At 43.2% G+C, this 22502-nt stretch overlaps 1 protein-coding gene across 1 annotated transcript; it reads left to right on the top strand.

The window, feature by feature from the left end:
- Nucleotides 1-850: 850 nt before the first annotated feature.
- On the top strand, nt 851-21857 carry ALDOB (aldolase, fructose-bisphosphate B). Its single transcript, XM_077454750.1, has 9 exons — nt 851-1007; nt 6212-6330; nt 6956-7167; nt 7252-7306; nt 9836-9996; nt 14239-14322; nt 17298-17472; nt 19091-19290; nt 21334-21857. Exons 2-9 carry the CDS (start codon nt 6222-6224, stop codon nt 21427-21429), a joined length of 1092 nt encoding a protein of 363 aa, XP_077310876.1. The 5' UTR covers nt 851-1007; nt 6212-6221; the 3' UTR covers nt 21430-21857.
- The last annotated feature ends 645 nt before the right edge of the window (nt 21858-22502 follow it).

The following is a 22502-nucleotide window of genomic DNA, read 5'->3' as shown; positions in this document are numbered from 1 at the left end:
CGCTCGCCACGCTTCGGGCTCGCCACGCTTCGGGCTCGGCCTCGCTTCGCATGCCAATTTTTTATTCTAACTCTATGTCCACCTGGATGGTGGGGCTTGATCCTGGACTCAGTGCGCAGGCGCCGTTCATCTTTGGAGATTTACGGCGTCTCCTTGTCCTCTGTACTGCGCAAGCGCAATACAGGGTAGACACTATTCGACGGGGGACAGTATTCGACACATCACTGGCAATGTTTATTACCAACATTGCTCAGCCCTGAAACATTAAAATAAAAAGAAACATTGTTTATTTTTGTATATTCCTGTTTCTTCATCTGCAGATCAAAGGGATGAACAAATATTCCTCTGTTTAACCCCTAATAACCCTTAATTTACTCTAATCAGCCTTAATGAACTCCCTATTCTCCTCCATTTAATTATTATTTTCCTGCTTTTTTTTGTTTTTTGTTTACGGCTATTTTATAAACAATTACAACTTTTTCTGTGTATACTGTATAACTGTTTATAATTGTCAGTTTTATTTATGTATATTTACTGCGTATACGGTATATATATATATATATATATATATATATATATATAAATAAAAATGACAATTATAAACAGTATAGGCAGTATTAAGAGGTTAATTAGGTGAGCGAATTTGTTGGCAAGTCCTGAATGTGATGGGCTGTTTTTCCAGCATTCAGCATTGGGTAAACTTTTGTACAGAGTTGGATGTGTCTGATCTCCCCCCAGGGCTCAGGGAGGGAGGGGGGTGAACTTTGCCCAGCATAAGAAATACACCTCCTCCACCCAGGTCCAGCCTAGACTCCAGCTTGGCTGTCACTTACTGGCTGGCTTTGGAGGAGTGTACAGCCACAGAAGCCTATGGGTGATGGAAGAACATAGTCCACGCCCACATCCTAAAAGTTGATGCACACATATATATATATACAGTAATGTGATCACCTTTGCCTTGCCACTCACAGGATCCAGACTGCCAGCTCAGTGCCAACCCACCACCAGTAAGTGCATCTAAGGGGTTCAGATACTCTGCAGATCATACATAGGACGATTTTCAATCAGCAATCAGGGCATCAGTATTAGAATGACAAACATTTGACGGTTATTGGTGGTCTGTTGCTTTGATTCATGTGGCTGCCATAGGGATCAAAGATTCTTTATGGAACACAACTGTCATTTGTCATATGTTCAGATCTGATCTGATCCAGGAGAATACAGATCTGAGCTTTAAGAGACTGGAGAAATGCTCTGCAGAGTTTGGGAGGCTGATGTGTGTTTTTGTATGACTTTAGCTCAGGGGTCTTAAACTGGTGGCCCTGGGGCTGTTGCAAAACTACAAGTCCCATCATCCCCTCTGCCTATGGGAGTCGTGCTTGTAACCGTCAGCCTTGCAATGCATCATGGGACTTCTAGTTTTGCAACCGCTGGAGGGCCACCAGTTTGAGAGCCCTGGTTTAGATTGTAAGCTCCTGCACGCAGGGATGGATGTGAATGTATCTGCATATGCAAAGCGCCAAAGAATTTGCCAGCACAATATAAATCAATGTTCTGCAAAATGTGGTGGCTGTATAAATGCACTGCAGGGCTTTATGGGGCTGGAGCAATGCTCTACAATCCTTTCCTGGCTGGTAATTTGACGTGTGTGGTTCTGAAATGTTGGCTTATCTGAGTCCAAGTGTTCAAAATCTACAGAACTTTCGGAAAATGGGGGGATACTCTGCATCCTTTTCAGAGAAGAGTGCAATGCTCTGCAGAAGATAAAGCCTGAAACAGTACTCTCTATCTCTTTGTGAGCAATGCTCTGCAGCTGTTGGAATGCCCTTTGAAGAAGGGAGTAGTAGGTGCTTATCTCACTGGCAAGCTGGAGAGATGCCCTGCAGCTGTTGAAACCTGGAGCCCGCTCTGCTGCTCTTTGGACTACGTGAGCAATGCTCTGTTACTTTTAGCCCTTGTACACACGGTCGGACATTCTGACAACAAAATCCGTCTGACTTTTTCCGACGTATTTTGTCCGAAAGTAGTGTTGCATACACACGATCGGACAAAGTTGTCGGAAACTCCGATCGTTCGGAACATGATGACGTTCGTGCCTTGCAACAGGACTACGTTCAGGCTAGTAGCCAATAGCTTTGGTGTCGTAATTTCATCTGAGCAAACTTTTATAACAAAAATGTGTCGGATATTCTGACGGAAACAGTCCGATGGAGCCCACACACAGTTGAATTATCCAACAACGCGGTCCGATCGGACATTTTCCGATGTTGAGAACTCGAACATTGCTTTGTGCTAAAGGTTGCTGCAATGCTCTGCAGCTTATTGGTAGAAGGGAGCGATGTGCTGCAACAGATGCAGGTGAGAGTATTGTATTGTGCTTTAGAAATACCCTCATTTCTTTGGAAGGGAGCCGTGGTCTGCAGATATTAGAAATAATAGGAGTGCTCTGAGTAAGGAGAGTATTGCTACTTTTTTGTGTTTTTTTTTTTTTTTTTTTTTTTTTTTTAGTTTCGAAGCAATGCCCTGCAGCTCTTTGGAAACAGCCCTGCAAACACTGTATAATTTGCATCGGGGGGGGGGGGGGGGGGAAGCAAAACTTTGCAACTCATTGGAAGAAGGGTGCGATGATCTGCAGTTTTTTGGAATAGGGCAGCAATGTTCTGCATTAGTGTTTGCAAGGAGGCTTGAAAGTTTTGCAGACATTGCTATGCAGAGCATTGTGTAGTGTAGTACAGGTGATTGAGATGTTCTGCAGAGATCACACACTTGGTAGGGGGGCTGGGGGTGCTGATCAGAGGAAGTGACAGTTATGGGAGTTCCTTCAGTCGGTAATGTGAAGATCCTGTTGTGCGGCTGTGAAGTGGGCTGTTTCATGGAGTGTTTATCTTTGGCCACGTTTTCATGTTTGCCCAAGTCTGTAGAAGACATTCAGCCGATACAACCAGAACTGAGAGACCAGTATGAACAATATTTATACAGTGTGTGTATGTATGTGTGTATAGATATATATAGATATAGATACACACACACACACACACACACACACACACACACACACACACACACACACACACACGTTGTGTTTGATTCTAAAGGTTTTATTTTTTTATAACAAACATGTTATACTTACCTGCTCTGTGTAATGGTTTTGCACAGAGCAGTCCAGATCCTCCTCTTCTCGGGCCCCTGCTGGTGCTCCTGACTCCTCACCGCTTGACCAGTGCCCCAATAGCCAGCCGCTTGCTATGGCAGCACTGGTGCGTGCTCACTCCTGAGCCATGCTCTATGCACCCAGAAGACCCAGAGCCATGGCTTGGCCCCGCTCTCTCCTCATTGGCTCAGTGGCTGGATCGAGAGGGAGCTCAGGTGAGTATAAGGAAGGGGGTGTGGGGGGAGTAGCACACAGAAGGGTTTTTACCTTCAAGGAAAAACAAAGCCTTCAGACTTCAAAACAGTCCTTTACAAAATGAAGCCCATTGAGTGCCTTTATCTTGCCCTTGGGACACTATTCTGACAAAAAACAAGGAGCATAATTCCTCCCACTGGCACCAGTGATGGGCCACTATTCCTCCCACTGGCACCAGTGATGGGCCACTATTCCTCCCACTGGCACCAGTGATGGGCCACTATTCCTCCCACTGGCACCAGTGATGGGCCACTATTCCTCCCACTGGCACCAGTGATGGGCCACTATTCCTCCCACTGGCACCAGTGATGGGCCACTATTCCTCCCACTGACACCAACGATGGGGCACTATTCCTCCCACTGACACCAATGATGGGTATGATGATGATGATTCCTCCAGCTGACACCAATTATGGGGTACTAACCCTCCTGTTAACAGCAAACGATGAGAGACTATTCCTCCACTAACAGCAACCCTGAGTCACTATTCCTCCCACTGACACCAACTATAGGGCAATATTCCTCCCACTGACACCAACTATAGGGCAATATTCCTCCCACTGACACCAACTATAGGGCAATATTCCTCCCACTGACAGCAGCAATGGGACACTATTCCTCCCATTGACACCACCAATGAGGCACTATTCCATTTACTTGCACCGATGATGAGGCACTATTCCTCCCACTGACACCAATGATGGGACACAATTCCTCCAGCTGACACCAACTATAGAGCACTATTCTTGTCATTGACAGCATCTATTGGACACTATTCCTCCCACTGACAGCAACAATTAGGCACTATTGCTAATGCTGCACCAACTATGGGGTAATATTCCTCCCACTGACACCAGCGATGGGACACTATTCCTCCCACTGACACCAATGATGGAACACTATTTCTCCAATATCAAGGGCTGGCCATACAAAATATGATTTTGTTTCCTTCCACCCTGGAGGAATGGAAAGAAAATCACTTGATTCCCCAATCAACAAGTAGTATTGTATTCTGCCAGTGGGGGGCGTGGGGAGCATTCCTGGCTAGCAGAATACAGTGGTTACTGCCAGCGGCTATAGCCGCTGGCAGTAACGGCGTGTAGAAAAATATAAAATGCTGCTTGTACCCAAGTCAAATCTCAGCCGGTCCCTGCTGAATTGGGCAAGATTCAAACCTTCTATGGCAGGCTTTACTCTCATGGAGAAAGTGAGGGAAAACACCTTATTTACATGTCTCTCTAACCTGTGCCCGATTCCAGTGCCAGATCTTTCCCTCTATGTGAAGCCCTCTGCGCTCAACCATTGAGGAGCCCCCAGTACCCTAGCCAATCATATCCGATGTGCTTTTATAAAGGGTCTGGTATTCCACCACCTGTGTGCCCTGTGTACTTTTAGTGAGCTCAGCATTTCTGCACTCGGCTTCCAGATTTTCTCACCACTGTGTTCCTATGATCCCAGCACCTCAGTGTTCCTAAAGACTCTTACACTCGTGTTACTCACAGAGACTCTCGTTCCTGTGATCTCAGCACCCCAGTGTTCCTAGAGACTCCTGTTCAGTAATCCTGTGAGACTTTCTGCACTCTGGAACCCTGTTTGTTTCCGCTGTACTCTGCAATCTTAAATATCAGTACCTGATGTTCAGATGCTGCCTATTTGAGTGAGTCAGAGGGTCACAACCTCAAAATTGTCCTTCAGCAAAGGTCATCACTACCGGCTCGGCACTCTGTTGAATAACAGGCAACTGCTTACACTTGAACCTTCTAAGGGCTTTCACCTCCACTCAATGGTCAGGCACTCTGAGACAAGTCCCTCCCGAATACATGGAGTGTGTTATCTTCCCAGTATCCAGTATCATCTCTTGTCACTTCAGCTCCTGCTATTATTTAGTGTCTCTACAAGAGTCCCCAGTGTTTGAGTTTCCAGATTGTTGTCCACCACTCCATGACCCAAGCTTCCAGTGTTCCTTGGTGGCCTTGAGGTACCTCTCTTCTCCAATAGTACCCAGTATCTCATTGGGTTTACAGATTGTTTTCCAACACTACGTAGCCTAAGTTTTCAGTGTCCCTTGGTGCCTTTGGGGTACCTCTCTTCTCAAAGAGTCCCCAGTCTCCCATCAGGTTTCAAGGTTGCTGTCCACCAGTCCATGACCCTAGCTTCCAGTGTTCCTTGGCGCCCTTGGTGTATCTCTTAGTATCTCTTCTGAGCCCTGAGCCTCCACTCAGCATGAGTTACACTGTCCTGATGCCTGGTTCCCAACAGATATGCATTCCCGCTCCATGACACAGCTAGCTATTTGATTATTTGTTGATTTGAATAAACAAACCTTTTATTCCATTTTTGTTGCAGTCACAAAGCAGTGGAATACATAAAAAGGTAGTTAGAATCAAGTGAGGGGTTACATAGTTAGTCTGATTGAAAAAAGACACAAGTCCATCTAGACCAACCAATAAAGAGTGATGGGATTTAAATTGTCTCGCTTGAACCCAGCAGAAAAATCCAATCACTTTTAACAAAATTGCTGTGTTTTATTTTCCAGTTTTTTATTTGATCTCAATAAACGGTATCGAAGCTGTCAATTTAATGCCCCCCGTTCCAACTTTACAAGCAATTGAAATAGCTAAAACAACTTAAGAGGTTCTGATCTTTACTAGTAGTTCTGGCTGAATTATTTGGACTTATACAGCATAAAATAAGATGATGGGACAGGGTAGTCACATATTGGAGCACTGTAAAAATCCTATTGATTAACCTATTGGATGTAGTTGCTAGAACTTCTCTTTAAATTTCTCTTTTCTATTTACATAGATCAGCCATAATGTCTCAGTTTCCAGCACTCACCACCGAACAGAAGAAGGAACTCTCAGAGAATGCTCAACGTATTGTTAAAGATGGCAGGGGAATACTTGCAGCAGATGAATCTGTGGGTAAGAACCTTTTTAAAGAGAAAGTGTATAAGAGATGAGTATATACTGTGTGTGTGTGTGTGTGTATATATATATATATTCTTTACCTGTCTATATCTGCTATGCTGAAGAAGGTCATGTTTACAGAACTCAGTAGCTGAAGCTTGGAGTACACACAAAGTGAATATGTCCTTTTCTTCTTGCTCTGTATAACTGTGTACAGATTTTTTTTATTACAAAGTGACAGATTTAAAAGAAAAAAAAAAGTTGTTTATGTAGTCTCTCTTTAAAAAAAAAAACAGCTGTATGGAACTGATTGGTGTGCATTGTATATAAATGTTTTTATTTCATATTAATAAGGGTAAAGTTAAGCATCACTGCAACAGACTTGAACTTAACCCAGATAATTGACTGCCAAAGATCCACCTTTGAAAATTCACCTCCCTAGTTAGTTCAGAGACCCCTTACTCCTCATGGCTCTTGAGTTACTGGGGTTGATTTACTAAAATTGTGCAAAATCTGGTGTAGCTCTGCATAAAAGCCAATCAGCTTCCAAGTTTTTTTATCTTGTCAAAGCTTAATTGAACAAGCTGAAGTTTTATGGGAAACTGTCTTAACTATTCTCTGTCCAACCTTGCCATTTAAGGGACCATGGGAAGTCGTCTGAAGCGTATTAATGTGGAGAACACAGAAGAGAACCGCCGCTTCTTCCGAAACCTTCTCTTCACAGCAGATCCCAACCTCAACAAAAGCATAGGAGGGGTCATCCTTTTCCATGAGACCTTATACCAAAAGTCCAGTGACGGCGTCCCTTTTACCAAAGTCCTGAAGGATCAGGGAATCGTTGTAGGAATCAAGGTCCGGTCTGCTTCATTTTAGTGATGTCATGGTGTAATTAATATTGAAGTCTTTTATATATTAAATCTGGGCTTTCTTTTGCAGGTAGACAAAGGCACTGCTCCCCTGGCAGGAACCGATGGAGAAACCACCACACAAGGTTAGATACTACTGGTAACAATCAATCATTACTTGATTTTTTTTTAATGCCAATATCTACCTGCTTCTCTAAAAACCTAACTATAGTAATTTTTTCATGTTTGATGTGAGGAAGGGGTTAACATTTCTGTCTGGTTTTTATTCGTACCTGTGACCCCATCAGGGAAAGTTTACCTCACTTCCTGCCTCTGTAGCACGCATACAAAATATGAGCAGTGTGGTCATCACCCAAACAGATACAGATGGCTAAAAATAAAACATTGTCAGAAGTTCTAGGCCTTTGCCGCTTTGTTAAAATGTGTTTGTCAATGTTTCCATTAGAGAGACTTGACATCACTTCTTGTCTGAACAGGAAGTTAGGATAATGTCACAAATGGGAAGACAGACAGCACCAAAAATCTGACAGGGTCTAATTCTTCCCCACTTTATCCAACACAAGATACATTTTGTGGCTGGATATGGACTTTAAGGCCGGGTTCACATTGCTGCGATGCGGGAACGCCGCGAATCCGCGGCGTTTTCCCGCATCGCATTACTCCCGCCGGCAGTTCACACTGCCCTATGCGGACGGCTGGGGGTGTCAATGTTATGTTAATGACACCCCCAGATCCGTCGGCATATCGCAGTGCGATCTGCCGACTCGCACAGGAATCGGATCGCATGGTGTGAACCCCCATGCGATCCGATTCCGTTGCGGACCCAAAAAAGGGTCCCGTGCGAGTTTGCTGCGGGACCGCTGCGAGTTCAGCCATACTATCTGTATGGCTGAACTCGCAGCGCTACGGAGATCACAGCAAATCACATCCGGTTCTTCCCCCCGCAGCGGTGTGAACCCAGCCTAAAGGCCTAGTTGACCTTTACCAAAAACTGCCTGTGCAGTAAGGGACCTCTGTATTTAAAAACAAACTGTGCAGCTTTGCCCAAAGCTGAATAATGCCCTTTGCTATAGGTGTAGGCCATTTATGTACCTCCTGAAAAATTCCCACAGATGGCATCTTTCCATCCTGCCTTGTTGCTAGGACATTGCTAAGACACTCCCAGCTTTTACTGTTCACCTCCACCATCACAGGAGTGAGCTCTTTCTCTGATTCAAATCCCCTCACATGTACTTCTTCCCTGACACTATAACTCTGAGCTCAGTGTTTGAGAGCTCACTCCTGTGATGTTGGGGGTCAACACAGTTGCTGTCTTAGGAATTTTCTAGAAACAAGGCAGGATGGGATGTTTTCATCTTTTGAAGTTTTTCAGTTAGGCTTCAAGAGGTATATAAATGGCCTACAGCTATAGCAAAGGAATAAGTCAACTTTGGTCAAAGCTGCGCTGTTTGTTTTTAGCTACAGACAACCCTTACCTGCATTTGCATTGGACGTTTTTTGGTAAAGGTGAACTATGCCTTTAAATTGATGGAGTAGGTCTCCACATAACATAATTATGGTAAAGCTAAAGGACATTGCATAAAATCTAATTATTAGTATGTATGACCAGCTTTAGAAAATTTAGAGACAGGTGTTAGTGTGTGGTGCTCCTAGGACGTTTTTGATGTCATGGCTAAATCCTTGAAAATGAAGAAAATGTTCTTGTTGCCTTAAAGCAGTGCTTCTCAACCTCAGTCCTCAAGTACACCCAATGGGCCAGGTTTTGGGTACTTCCCTTAGATAAAATAGCTCTCATCAATACCATGTCATAGATATTGATTTAAAGCAGCTGTGCAAAATGAAGGAAAACCTGAAAACATGGTCTGTTGTGGGCACTCGAGGACTGAGGTTGAGAACCACTGCCTTAAAAGGACAAGTTCACCTTTTGTAACATGTTACACCCATATTCAGGGTGTAACATGTTATGAACAGACTGATCCCCGTTGTGACAGTTTGCAGGGTTCTTCTCCCTCCCCGCCAACTGTCAAAATTAAAAAAATATATAGATGTGCCCAACTGGCCGCGTCACTGATTGACAGGGCTCTGGGCATGGAAAAAGACAAAGTCCAGCAGCCTTTGCGGCTGGCGGCTTGTAGTTTTCAATGAACTACCACGGTGCTGTGGAGCACTCTGGTAGTTCATTCATGCTTCCTGTAAGATTGTATCTGCTTACCCGTACAGGATATATGGACAATCAGATACACTGGTTCTGCTGGAGACCTGCATGGCACCAGCAATCTGCTAATGCAATGCTTTACAGGCTCCCAAAATTTTTTTAAAAATAATAATAATAAATGCACATTTTTTTTCTACCTTCAATAAAATGTTTTTTTTTTTTTTTTTGCAAAAGTGAACTTATCCTTTGATATTTCTGTTTCTAAAGGGCAATCACTTCATGTAGATATATGAAAAAGTAAACATAGAAGGAGCTCTACAGCTCTAATATACAGTCCATGAAAAATAGGTTTAGCTATCTACTGTGTTAAATCCCAGACTTGATAGTACATAAGTGACAGGTTCACTTACCCAGCGCATCAGCTCCCATCAGTAATTATGGCAGCATTTGTTCTTGTTATGCTTTTCACTTTGCAAACCTCTTACTGTTATAATTACAGGTCTGGATGGACTGTCCGAGCGTTGCGCTCAGTACAAGAAGGACGGTGCTGACTTTGCCAAGTGGCGCTGTGTGCTGAAGATCTCAGACCACGCACCCTCAAGCCTTGCAATCTATGAAAATGCCAACGTTTTGGCACGGTACGCCAGCATCTGCCAGCAGGTAACTTAATTTTATTATATATACAGGGCTCAAAATTTAAAGTCCTGAGCTACTAGCCAGGCCTCAAGGGTTACTCGCCACCAGTTGACCCGCACCCAACCCCTACCCTGCCCCGCCCCTAAACCCACCCTCATAAATTATCTCATGAAATTACACTTTGTTTTATGTAATTAAGTTCTAAAAATATTAACAACTTTATCTATGCCCATCAATGCAGCTTGCCTGTGTGCCATGTGCAGCCTGTGCCCACCGTGCAGCCTGTGCCATGTGCTGCCTGTGCCCACCGTGTCCGTGTGCCGCCTGTGCCCACCGTGCTGCCTGTGTGCCGCCTGTGCCCACCGCGCCGCCTGTGCCCACCGCGCCGCCTGTGCCCCATGTGCTGCCTGTGCCCCGTGTGCAGCCCGTGTCCGCCATGTGCAGCCTACCTGTGGAGGGGAAGAGAGGGGAGCCGCCACTGGATGAGCAGGGAACATCACATTTTTCGTTTCAATAGCCGTGTGTTTCCCCCCGCTGCGCGCCGTCACATACGCCCCTCCCCTTGTCCGGGGAACTTTGATACATGTCACCCGTCCTAGGATTGGACGGCTGATCTGTCTATCAAAGTCCTAGAAAAAGAGGAGAGTCTTAGGTGACAGCACTCGGCAGGGGAACACACAGCTATTGAAATGAAAGCTTTGATTTTCCCTGCTCTGATCATCCAGTGGCGGCTCTCCTCTCTTCCCCCTCTGTGATCGGCGATGCTCCCCTCGGCTCCCAGGCAGCCCTTCTTGCCAGCCCTCGAAATCCACTCGCAAAATGCGAGCGTGCGAGTGGAATTTTTGAGGGCTGTATAATGTATATCATTCAGGGTGGACTTGAAGGTACCAAAGTGCACCTGGTTTAGTAGAAGATGCCATGCCTGACCTTCAGTAATTTTTTCAACTTTCCATCTTAAATCTTCTGCCCTTGTTGTTTTAACTTTGGATAGTAAAATATTTTATTCTGCCAGTAAATTCTTTATACAGCCAACTTGCTTTTTCTTCTAAGGGTCGTTTGCCTAGGCTTATGACATCACGCAAATCTCTCTCTCTCTCTCTCTCTCTCTCTCTCTCTCTCTCTATCTATCTATCTATCTATCTATCTATCTATCTATCTATCTATATATATATATATATATATATATATATATATATATATATATATATATATATATATATATATATATATAAAACATTTGCCTAGGCAAGAGACCAGGAAGTACAAGAATTTTTTTTTTTTTCAGTTCAGAACAAGTAAATATCTATTTACTAATGCTAACAGCAAGAGGATTAAAAATAATCAACTTTAGGAGACTTTACCACTTTTCTCATTCAGGATAAAGTGACAAGTTCTCTTGAAAGTTCACCACTCCACACTCACCCTACATTCCATTGCTCTGTTGGAGCCCTTGGTAAATGGTAGCTATTTACGGGTATAGGGGAGCATATGAACTTTACCACTTTCACATATTTAGGCATATCATTTATTGGCAAACGCTTCCTTTATGTAGACATCAAGAATTTGGAGATTGCTGTTGGGTGCCGCCATCTTGGATGTGAAGTCAGCAGCCCCAGCAGAGTCACAGCTGTCACTCAAGAACACACTGAAAATAAGCATTTGAAATTTGCAATATTTATGTCTACCTGCAATTTTTTAAGTTAGTGACAGGGTCTCTTTAACTTTGTTTGCAGTGTTTTTCAGCACTGGGCTGGTGGTGTGATCTTTATTGTTCCTAGTAGAGTTTTATGTCACACCCCTGCCTCTTTGACACACAGAGCAGAACAACCATAGCTGATTAAGCTGTTTTCCTTTGCTCTGTAGCTATCATTAACCCCCATTAGGATTACAGTAAAAGCAAAAACAAAGGGCTTATCAGAGCCTGGATCATGATACGGTGCAGCTCTGTGCACAGTGCAATGTCTAAAATTTAGCAATAAAGGGATTCTTATCTCACTTTCTCATGTTTCCTTTTGTCTAGAGCAGTTTATTTTAGAATTTGCTGCTTTTTAAAACAAACATTAGCCAGATACCCCAAAGTATGAGTCCATTTCCCTCAGCCTCTTTAGAAGGTAATACCTCAGAGTAAGTAATATACTCAGAGTATATTATTATTATACAGGATTTATATAGCACCATCAGTTTGAACAGCACTTTACAACATGAGGGCAGACAGTAGTTACAGTACAATTTAATACAGGAAGAATCCGAGGGCCATGCTCATTAGAGCTTACAATCTAAAAGGGAAGGTCATGTGATACAAAAGATAATACCTGTGGAGGATGAGCTTGTGGAAAAAACAAACGTACAGTTGTTAGGTGGAGCCAGATAGGCTATAGAGAGAAGGGGTTTCAGAGATCGGGTAAAAGTGGACAGAGTAGGAGAAAGTTGGACAGATTGGGATAGGGAGTTCCAGAGGATGGGAGAAGCTGGGGTGAAGTCTTGGAGACGAGCATTGGAAGAGGTAAAAAGTAAGCTAGAGGTCAGGAGGTTTTTTGAGATAAGGTTAGTGATGTTGTGCAGGGCAGAGTTGTGGATGTATATTGATTACATTTACCCTCTAAACAGATATAAATTGGTTCTAAGCACCCCTTTATACTTTTAAATTCAAAGCCCCTCGTCACCTAGCTTTGGATAACGCAGAGAAGGGTTAGAACTTCCTCTGTCAGGTTTTAAGGAGACACATGGGTTGAACAAGAGAAATCACTTGACTCCTCCATCCACGCTTAACGGCGCCGACGGAGGCATCTTCCCTGGCGGCTATTGTACTATGCAAGCCACTTTGTGCTGACTTTGTGTCTAAAATTCCCATTAAGAAATACTACATTTGCAAAATCATTTGTATTAAAAGTGGTATGGACTCCAGAGAGAGAGACTTTTGCTCCTGTACAAATCATTAGTAAGACCTCATCTGGAATATGCAGTTCAGTTTTGGCACCAGTTCACAAAAAAAGGATATCGGGGAACTGGAAAAAGTACAGAGAAGAGCAACCGAACTGATAAGAGGCATGGAGGAGTTCAGTTATGCGCAAAGATTAGAGGAACTGAATTTATTCTCTCTTGAGCAGAGGACATTAAAGGGGAATATGATCAACATGAATAAATACATAAGTGGTCCATACTGTATAGTGAACTGGGTGAGTTATTCACTGTCAGGTCATTACAGAGGATGGGGGGCACTCTTTACATCTGGAGTAAGAGATTGACTCCTTTCACGCAAGCAATCTGATCAGGTCCACCTATCAGTTTTTCCGGTGGACCTGAATGGATGGTCCATGTATCCCTATGGACCAGTGGGTGTAAACAGAGTTATGTCCATTTACACCCACCTATCTCCAATCTGACCCGGTCCATTACAAAAAAATGGACATGGATCCATCCCCCTCTATCTAGGCGGATCAGAGAGCAGTTGGGTGTAAATGGACTGTTTACACCTGGTTGCCAATAGAGCAGAGCAGGCTTTGTCCAAGTCTGCTCTGCAGAAACTGAGCAGATGCAGACCCTTTTCTCATCTGCTAAGCAGGGGATCAGTGAATAGATCCCCTACTGAGCCAATCTGATTCTGCCACTTGTGAAAGGGACCTTAACTGCCACATACAGAAAGGCTTCTTCACAGTAAGAGCTGTGAAAATATGGAATCAACTCCCCCAAGAACTAGTGCTGCCCAGCAGATTGTTTAAAAAAAAAAAAAAAAAAGAGCTGGATGTATTTTTAAATACACAAAATATAACTGGATACTAACTTCTAGGCTGGATTCACACCTATGCATTTTTAGTGCTTTTTGCATTTTGCAGATTTGCTCTACAGTCCATTTACCATGGTTTCCTATGGAACACGCTCTGTAGTGCAAATCTGCAAAAAGCACAAAAAAATGCATAGGTGTGAATCAGGCCTTATAGGTAATAACACCAGGGGTAGCGGATCCAGGAAATATCCAGTTGCCTCCTGGAGGATCGGGAAGGGATTTTATTTCCCCCACCGGCGCAAGTTGGATCATGCTTTAGCGTTTTGTTTTTTGTTGCCTTCCTCTGAATAAACTGTGGGTACAGTTTTTTGTATATAGAGATTCTCTATTTGCTTTTGGTTGAACTAGATAGACTAGTGTCGTGTCGTTTTTTTTTTTTTTTTTTTTTTTTTCAACTTTACTATGTAACATCTTCTATGATTGACTTGCCTTTGCTATGTAAATAAAGTGTTGAATTAACAATCAATGTATATGTCTTGCAGAACGGTCTTGTGCCAATCGTGGAACCTGAAATTCTGTCTGATGGGTCACATGATCTCCAAAGATGCCAATATGAGACAGAAAAGGTGAGAATGCTTGCAGGGTTAACAGGCCCAAAGTGGTATTTCAGTCATAAGTGAGGTCTGTAAAACATTTTCCTTCTTCCTGCTATTGCCAGTCATATGTTATGCCCTCAGGCGCTTGTGTATGCTCATCCATGTGTGCACACACTCTTATACTGTGCGGCACAAGAATATACATTAGTGCTCCTGGTTCCCAGTACTGATTACATTGCCTTGTTGTTAGTGCCTGCTGGAGTCTCCTTCTATTCTATTTGCAGTCTTTCCCTAGTTTCTTGTGATGATAGCTGACCTTGCTAGTTCTTGGTTTTCTGATCCTCCTCTGCCTGCCATGACCTAGGCTCCAACTGAATACACTTGCTGGTTTCTTCTTGGCTCCCATGTTCTGGTTCTGACCACCCAGAGCCTGAGTTTCGGCCTGTCCCCTACTATCCTCTTGCCTAATCCTTAAGCACTCTATTGTGGGTAAATCTTACTGGTTCACCAGTATCAAAAGTAAATATCCTGGGGTAGTCGGGTAGGGGTATAAAGCTTCCGACCGAAACGGGTCAAGTGTTGTAGAATGTGTGGTTTGTGATTTTTAATTAGTGTGCTTCTCATATTTTGTTAAACTTTAAGTGACAAAATGTCCCTTTCATAGTTTTCAATCTCTGAGCCTTTTGCCCCTCGCCACTCTTCCCAGCAATTCCCCAATGAAACTTAAATTATCACTTCCCCATGCCCATGCAATGCAAAATAAAAGGTTCACCAAGTTCCCTCCCTTTCAGTGCAGTAAATATTCACCTCCCATTGCTCCCCTGACACTCTGTTTGACTGCCAGGGATGGAATGAAATACCCAGGTATGGATGAGCATGTGAATCATTGTCCCTCCCTCTTTGACAGTAGTGATGCCTCCTGATTGGCCTAAGCACTGTCACAAGGGAGTCCCAAAGACCCCTCCCCCTCGCCCGCTGTCTGCCGGTCAGTTGCTCTGGTGTCCTCCACCACAGCAGACTCCATCTATGCATCTTCTCTAAGGCACTAGGTGTCTAGGATGTTTTGGCCAATTGGGAAACGGGTCTCATGGCCCACCTACTGATTTGCAGAGAGAAGATTAAGTGTGAAATTAGCGAATATTAATTCGCCATCGTCACACAACTGGGTGGGGTCGGGGCGCAGTGCTCTGCACCCTGAGCCCCCCCTTTTCTGAAGCCTGTTATTGCTTTCTGGCTCTAATCACGGGCTTCAAAAAAAGCCCCCCTCCCCCCAATTGTAATCCACAGTCCGGCGCTCTGTATGTAGATCAGGGGGCTGGACGCATTGATAGGGGTGCACTCCCACTGCATATGGAGTCCATAGCCCTTTCTGAGCACTAAATCAGGTTGCAGGTTACATAGGGCTTTCAGGGCGTGGCCTATTTGAAGCCCAGGCATAGGCTGTCATATACCTCCTAACGAGGTTTTGCTGTAATGTGCAACTTTTAGGACTTAATTTCCAGTCTATTTTTCTTTAGGTCATGATGGGACTTGTAGTTTGCCAGCACCTGTAGAGTGCCTTCTTTCCCACACCCTTGTTGAATATTAACCTTTGTTTTTTATGCATTGATGGTTATTGGAGAAGTCTGGGAATGTTGCCAGATGGAGTTTGAACCAGGCCCTGCTGACCTGAAGATACTGGTTAGTTTGGCTTAATCAGCGAATAGTGTGTATAGTTTGCACACTATACTCACACCCTTTGTTGCACTAATACAAATACTGGGTTTGCATCTGCATAAAGCAAACCTTTTGGCTTTTCACATTTTAAAAGTGAAAGAGCTGCTTGCTTCTAACTTTATTGGCCAAGAAGGCCTCCCTAGTGCAGCTATTCACCCTAGCTTCATTTCGTTAATAGGTCTGACTTTTTTTTTTTTTACAAAAACAACAAACATGCCTATACTTACTTGCTCTGTCAAATTGTTTTGCACAGAGCAGCCCCGATCCCTATCTTCTGGGGTGCACCGCTGGCGCTCTAGGCCCCTCCTCTTCATCGGGTGCCCCCACAGAAAGCTGCTTTCACTGGGAGCACCTGTGTGTGCTTGCTGCCGAGCGCTGCTGCTGCATCCCTTGACAGACAACGGGACCTTGCCCTGCCCCCCGCTCCAGTGTCACTGGAATTGATTGACAGCAATGGCTCCTACTGCTATCAGTCTGCCCAATGAGGAGAGAGACAGTGGCTGGAGACGCTGTGCTTATGCACATCGCTGGATCAGATGGGTTCCATTAAAGAAAGGGGGGGGGGGAGCTGCAGCACAGAAAGTTTTTCACCTTAATGCATAGAATGCATTAAAATTAAGGTGAAAAACCTTGAGGCTTTACAACCACTTTAAGTGACACCAGTTTCCAATGACAGTGCTCCCGATGGTCACTAATGCTCTCTCAGTGGTCTGGGAATGGCAGTTTGTATAGTATATAGTACTTTTTTTTTTATTTTCTTTTTTTTTTTTTTTTTTAAAGAAGCCTGTCCTGAAAGGGAGTTTGCCTTGCTGTTGTGTTGACTTTCTGACTTCAAAACTGAGACACTGATGGAAAATAAAACATACAGATAAAGACTTCCAAGTTTTTCACAACTATACAAATTTGTGTTCTAGTTCAGTCACTTAAAGTGTTGAAGACAGTGCATGGGCCTAAGGAATCAAGGACATTTCATTTTTAGAGTAAGGTCGGCAATGACAGCCCCCAAAAATTACTCATGTTTATTGTAAGGGAAAGCCCCCCCCCCCTTTTATCTCCATTTCAAATAGTTCTTTATCTACAATAGTAATAAAATACTTCCCATATGTGAAAAAAACTGTCTAATTTTTTAGTGAATGACACTTGATAAGAGAAATGCATTGCAAAATGTGATTTATTATTTCACCGGAGTCCACTTACCAGATAGTATTGCATTACAAATCAGAGTATAATAATGGTTAATGCTGCTGTGTACCTACACTATATATAAATGTGTGCTTCTCTTATTACAGGTCCTGTCTGCAGTATACCATGCTCTTGTCCAGCATCACGTGTATCTTGAAGGCACTCTCTTAAAGCCAAACATGGTGACAGGAGGTCAATCATGCTCTCAAAAATTTACACCTGAGCAGGTCGCTATGGCAACTGTTACTGCCCTGAGACGAACGGTCCCTTCTGCAGTCCCAGGTAATTAAGGCTGTCGTCAAAGTGAATCTGTTATGATAGAGATATGGGGCTGCCATCATTGACCCATTTCACATAGTAGAGGCGCCATGATTGTCAGCCTGATCCTGGCATCACTACCTAGTAGGACACTGATGCCAGATATTGAAGCCAGAATCAGGATGACAGCACTGGAGTTTGTATCATTTAAAAAAGCAGTAATGGCAACTTCTATAATGAAAGCGAAAGAGCACAAAATTTATAGTTTTACATGTACAATAAAAAGTTGAGATACCTGCCTATAACTTTAAAGATTCCACTGGTGAAACCTCTGCCCATAGTTCCCAGTTCTGCCAAATTCAGGAAGAAGTACAGATGGTGGACTCAGGATGTCCTGTGGGAAGATCTTGCTCAGCCATACCTGTTTCTATTGTTCTAGATATTGCAATCAGATCCTTGCTGGAATTTGTTTTATATATATATATATATATATATATAAATCTTTTCACATGCTTATTCAAGTGTGTATTCTCAAAGAAATTCTTTTAGAATCTGGATTTGTAAAGCCATGCCTTCATTTTCCCAAACTTACCCAAATCTGAATATGTTTAGGCTGGGTTCACACTATAGAATGCAGTGGCTCACACCAGGAGTCCGGTGCATCTCCATTCACCGTATCAGATTCGATTTCAGCCTGAATTTTGGGCTGAATTCAGACCTGAAACAGACCAAAAGATGCACTGTCGCTGCAGAGATATGTGAACCGGTTCCATGGAGAGCTGTTCATTCTCCTGCTATGTGAATTGGATGTGGAGCATGTCGCATCCAATTCGCAATAGTGTAAACCCAGTCTAAATCAATGCCTAAGTCTATCAAACTCTTCCCACTCTGGGTAAAAGGGGCTGTATCGATCTGCATTGTCCTATAAAAAGATTGAAGGGTGGTTAAAAGCCAGCCCTGGCAAAACTGGTGATTCAATTTTGGGTGAGTGTTGGTCATTTGGATTACCTATATACCATTTATCTATAGTGATTTCAGCAGTGAGATCACTACACCTTAGTTCGCAGTTCCACCTAAGTGCCATGGACCAAAACTCAAACACTCTGGCATGGACTAGAATCGGCTTTATACATTATATACAAAAATTAGTAAATACCCAAAACATATTTCACAGAGGCTGGGTTCACACCTCCAAAGGATGCGGCTCGCAGCAGGGGTGCGGTGCGTCCCTGTTTTCTGTTTCAGGGACAAATTTTTGCCCGAATTCACCCCTGAAATGGAGACAAAGATGCACATCATTCCTGTGCAAGCCGCTCCGCAGTCGCAACAGAGATATGTGAAGCGGCTCCATAGAGTCGGTCACAATCTCCTGTCATGAGAATTGGATGCACCGAAAACCCGCATCCAATTAGTATAAGTGTGAACCTAGCCTGAGACATGTCATCTAATAAAGACCATTAAACAAAATGATCCTGCTATAACAAATACCATTACGGATCAAAAGCAAGAGGGGCCAGAGTCCATGACAATGCTAATGAGAAGGTCCGCGCACTACAAGCTTCGAGATGCAAAATGTCATTGGGTCACTCAACCTACAAGCATCACAAACTAACAATATCATCTGTACATTGATTTCCTGCAGGTATCTGCTTCCTGTCTGGAGGTCAGAGTGAAGAAGAGGCATCTCTTAACCTGAATGCCATGAACCGCTGCAATCTCCTTCGTCCTTGGCGTCTGTCCTTCTCTTACGGCCGTGCCCTTCAGGCCTCAGCACTCTCTGCCTGGGTCGGGAAAACAGAGAATCAGAAAGCATCACAGGAAGCTTTCGCTAAGAGAGCAAAGGTCAGGATAACCCCTCAACTCTAAGTTTTAAGTTAAAGTGTATTTATTGCCCAAAACTTATTTTTAGCCTCAAGTCTAACTCGTGTCAGGTATTTCATTTTCTGTTGGTGTCCCGTAGCAGAGAATTCCCTTCACTTCCTGTCCCGGAGACACAACAGCAAATAAGGGGTATCCCCATTTTTAGAAAGTGTGGTGTGTAGGTGCCTTGATTTGAAATATTTCCCCTCATCATTGGTTTCAAAAACACAAATACAAATATACAATATACAAATCACGCCAGCAAAGCGTCACTCCAGTGTGAAAGCCCGAGTGCTTACACACTGAAGCGGTGTGCTGGCAGAATGTTGAAAAAAGGCCTTCAAGCAGCATCTTTGAGGCGCTTTAGGAGCGCCCCTGCCCATTGAAATGCATGGGCAGTGGCGTTGAAGCACCGACAAAGTGTCTTTAACCCTTTTTCTAAAACTACCGATTTTATCGCCGATGCTCCAGCGCCTTACTGTAACAATGGCCACCAAGACAAATAAAGACGGTGGCTCTTCCCAGAGGAACACAAGACAGTAATAAAAACCTGGCACTTGCTCTAACATCTCCCAACATCCAAAACTACAGATATACAGTAAAGCTGGTCATAGATGGATCAAAACTCGGTCGGTTCAGCAGCGACCACCTGAATTTCGATCCATGGCTGGTCCAGTTAAAAAGAAGCCAATCTAATGAGGATCTCCTCTCAAACGAGGCCGTTAGTAAATTCTCATTTGACCAGTGCAAACAGCCAATCTTCTACAGCACTGATCAGTGTATTCTGACTGAAAGAGTCACACTGTGAGAATACAATAGCACAGCGGGGAGGATTCTTCCATCCATATTGATTATGTGGATGAAGGAATCTGTTCATTCCTTTCATCCATGTAGGGTTTATGCTAAAATTCAGCCACAAGACGTTGTAACCATAATAAAGTAGACAGACCCTCAGTTTTACAATAGAAGATATACCATATTCTACAATATTAGATGGTCAAATCTTATATGTAATGTGCTGTGGATACTTCACTCCTTTTGGAAGTATCCAAATCTCAGATTAAAACTGCTCCAGGCATGGATGGGCAAGTAACAACTTCTTTTGCTGGGACTATATTTCCCAGAGGTCATTCTTCAGGGCTGAGCTGGGTGGTGGCGAGGGTGGCATTTAAAGTGTCACAAACTCCCCCTTTTTTTTTTTATTGGTATTAGAAGTAAAAATATTGTCTCTACTTATCTGTAAAACTCTTCTATCATCCATGTTGTGACAAGCTGGGTACATACAGTTCATTTTATCTTCTCTTTTTTTTTTGTTCAATATGTGGGCTGAAGGGAAAAAAACAAACGGAAAAAAAACAGATTCCTGCATCCCAACAAGCGAGGTGGATGCAGGAATATTCCCCCCCCCCCCCCCCCGATGCCATTTTATTCATACACTGATCACACTAATCAGTGCTAAGGCCGCTTGGTTGCAAGCAGCTGATCAAAAGGAGGTTTTTCAGCAGGACCATTTGGCAGAAGATTTAATAATCGGCTTTTGTCCAACCAGGAGGGGGCTACACACAGATCAGAAGGTGGCTGGTCCCTGCTGAACTGGCTGATCTTCCCTCTTTGTGTACCCAGCTTTCCAGATTTAGTAAATACCTGGTTGATCCTGCCATTTCAGCAGACATCACTGTTCAGAATGGCAACAAAAAAACGGTCGATCCTAGTTATTGTCGTTTGCCACTTGGTGGCACACCCATTGTGACTGGACTCAAGATGACTATGTATGAACCAAAATTGTTTGTTACCTGTAAGCTTTTCCTTGTTATGTCTTTATGATGATATAGGATAGTCTGATCAGTTCTAATGTCCAGTAACAACAGATTATCCTTAAACTTCTTCCACTGATAAAGCCGTCAGTAACTAAAATAATAGACATAAGTATAAATGAATTGCATGGAAGCTGTTCTGGTTGTGCATAGGGTGATAGCCTTTAAAAAGGTTAATTGACTGTCTGATAATTGCCATTGTATATTGCAGATCAACGGTTTGGCATCCCTTGGGAAGTATGAACCATCTGGATCTTCAGACTCCGCCTCTTCCGAGTCCCTCTTCCAGCCCAGCTACACCTACTAAATGTTGCTCTCCACTACCCCCTTGTGTTATATCTTTACATTCCTTCTGTGGTTACTTGAATGGTATTAATGCCCCATTCCTCATACATTGAGCCAGTCATATCAGCTGCTCCGAGGGGAACAATGCAGAGAACAATATGCAATGTGCAATAACCCATACCAACCAATCAGATGACATCTTTCACTGGTGTGATTGCAAAAGACAGAAAAAGGTTTGCTGTGGGTTGCTGTACTTTGCATGGTCTTAAAAAGTAATTTTTCAGTAAAAGCACGTTTTTGGAAGAGACAACTGGAAATTTTATTGTTATCTGTAAGGAACATTGTCATTTTCCCCACATTATAGCTGGACTAACTATAACAGGACCAAAATCCATCACATTCATTGTGTTAATGCCTCACTCAGAACTAAAATAAATTTTATGTGCTGTATGAGCCTGGAAGTTTTTGAATTACACGTACCTCTGCCTCACTATTCTTCAGTTCCAGCATGGTAGAAATGTGGATTTCTGACCTCTCGTTATCTGTTCCTGAAATATCCTTGGATTGGTTAATTTAATTCAGGTTGGGAACATCTGCTGTAGTTTAGACTTCACTTACCAGTTTTCACCGACTTGATTGTTAGACCATAGATTAGAGGTCGATGGATATATCGGCCGATATTTGCCGTTTTTTAATTAATCGGCATCGGCCGATTGTGCTGATAAAAAGCCGATTTAGGACTTTGAAATGACTTCTGTATAGAAGTCATTGTAAGTTGCCTGAGTCGTCATAAAAACGTCTTTGCTCCTCTCTGGGCAGTCTGCCAAGAAAAGAACAAAATGATACAATGTTTACACTTCTGAATGAATGAAGTCATCTCTGTGTAGAAGTTCTCAGTTTAACCATTTAAAGACTAAATCTTTTCTGACACTTTGTTGCTTACAAGTAAAAATCCTGTATTTTCTGCCAGAAAATCACTTAGACCCCCCAAAAATTATATATATTTTTTTAGCAGAGATCCTAGGGAATAAAATAGCGGTTGTTGCAATATTTTATGTCACATGGCATTTGCACAGAGGTCTTTCAAATGCATTT

Source organism: Lithobates pipiens, unplaced genomic scaffold, assembly GCF_037356315.1.
Source record: "Lithobates pipiens isolate NorthernLeopardFrog02 unplaced genomic scaffold, aLitPip1_a1.2 Scaffold_25, whole genome shotgun sequence".
NCBI lineage: Eukaryota > Metazoa > Chordata > Amphibia > Anura > Ranidae > Lithobates > Lithobates pipiens.
The sequence above is the reverse complement of the archived record's forward strand: the minus strand, read 5'-3'. Positions and strand labels throughout refer to the sequence as shown.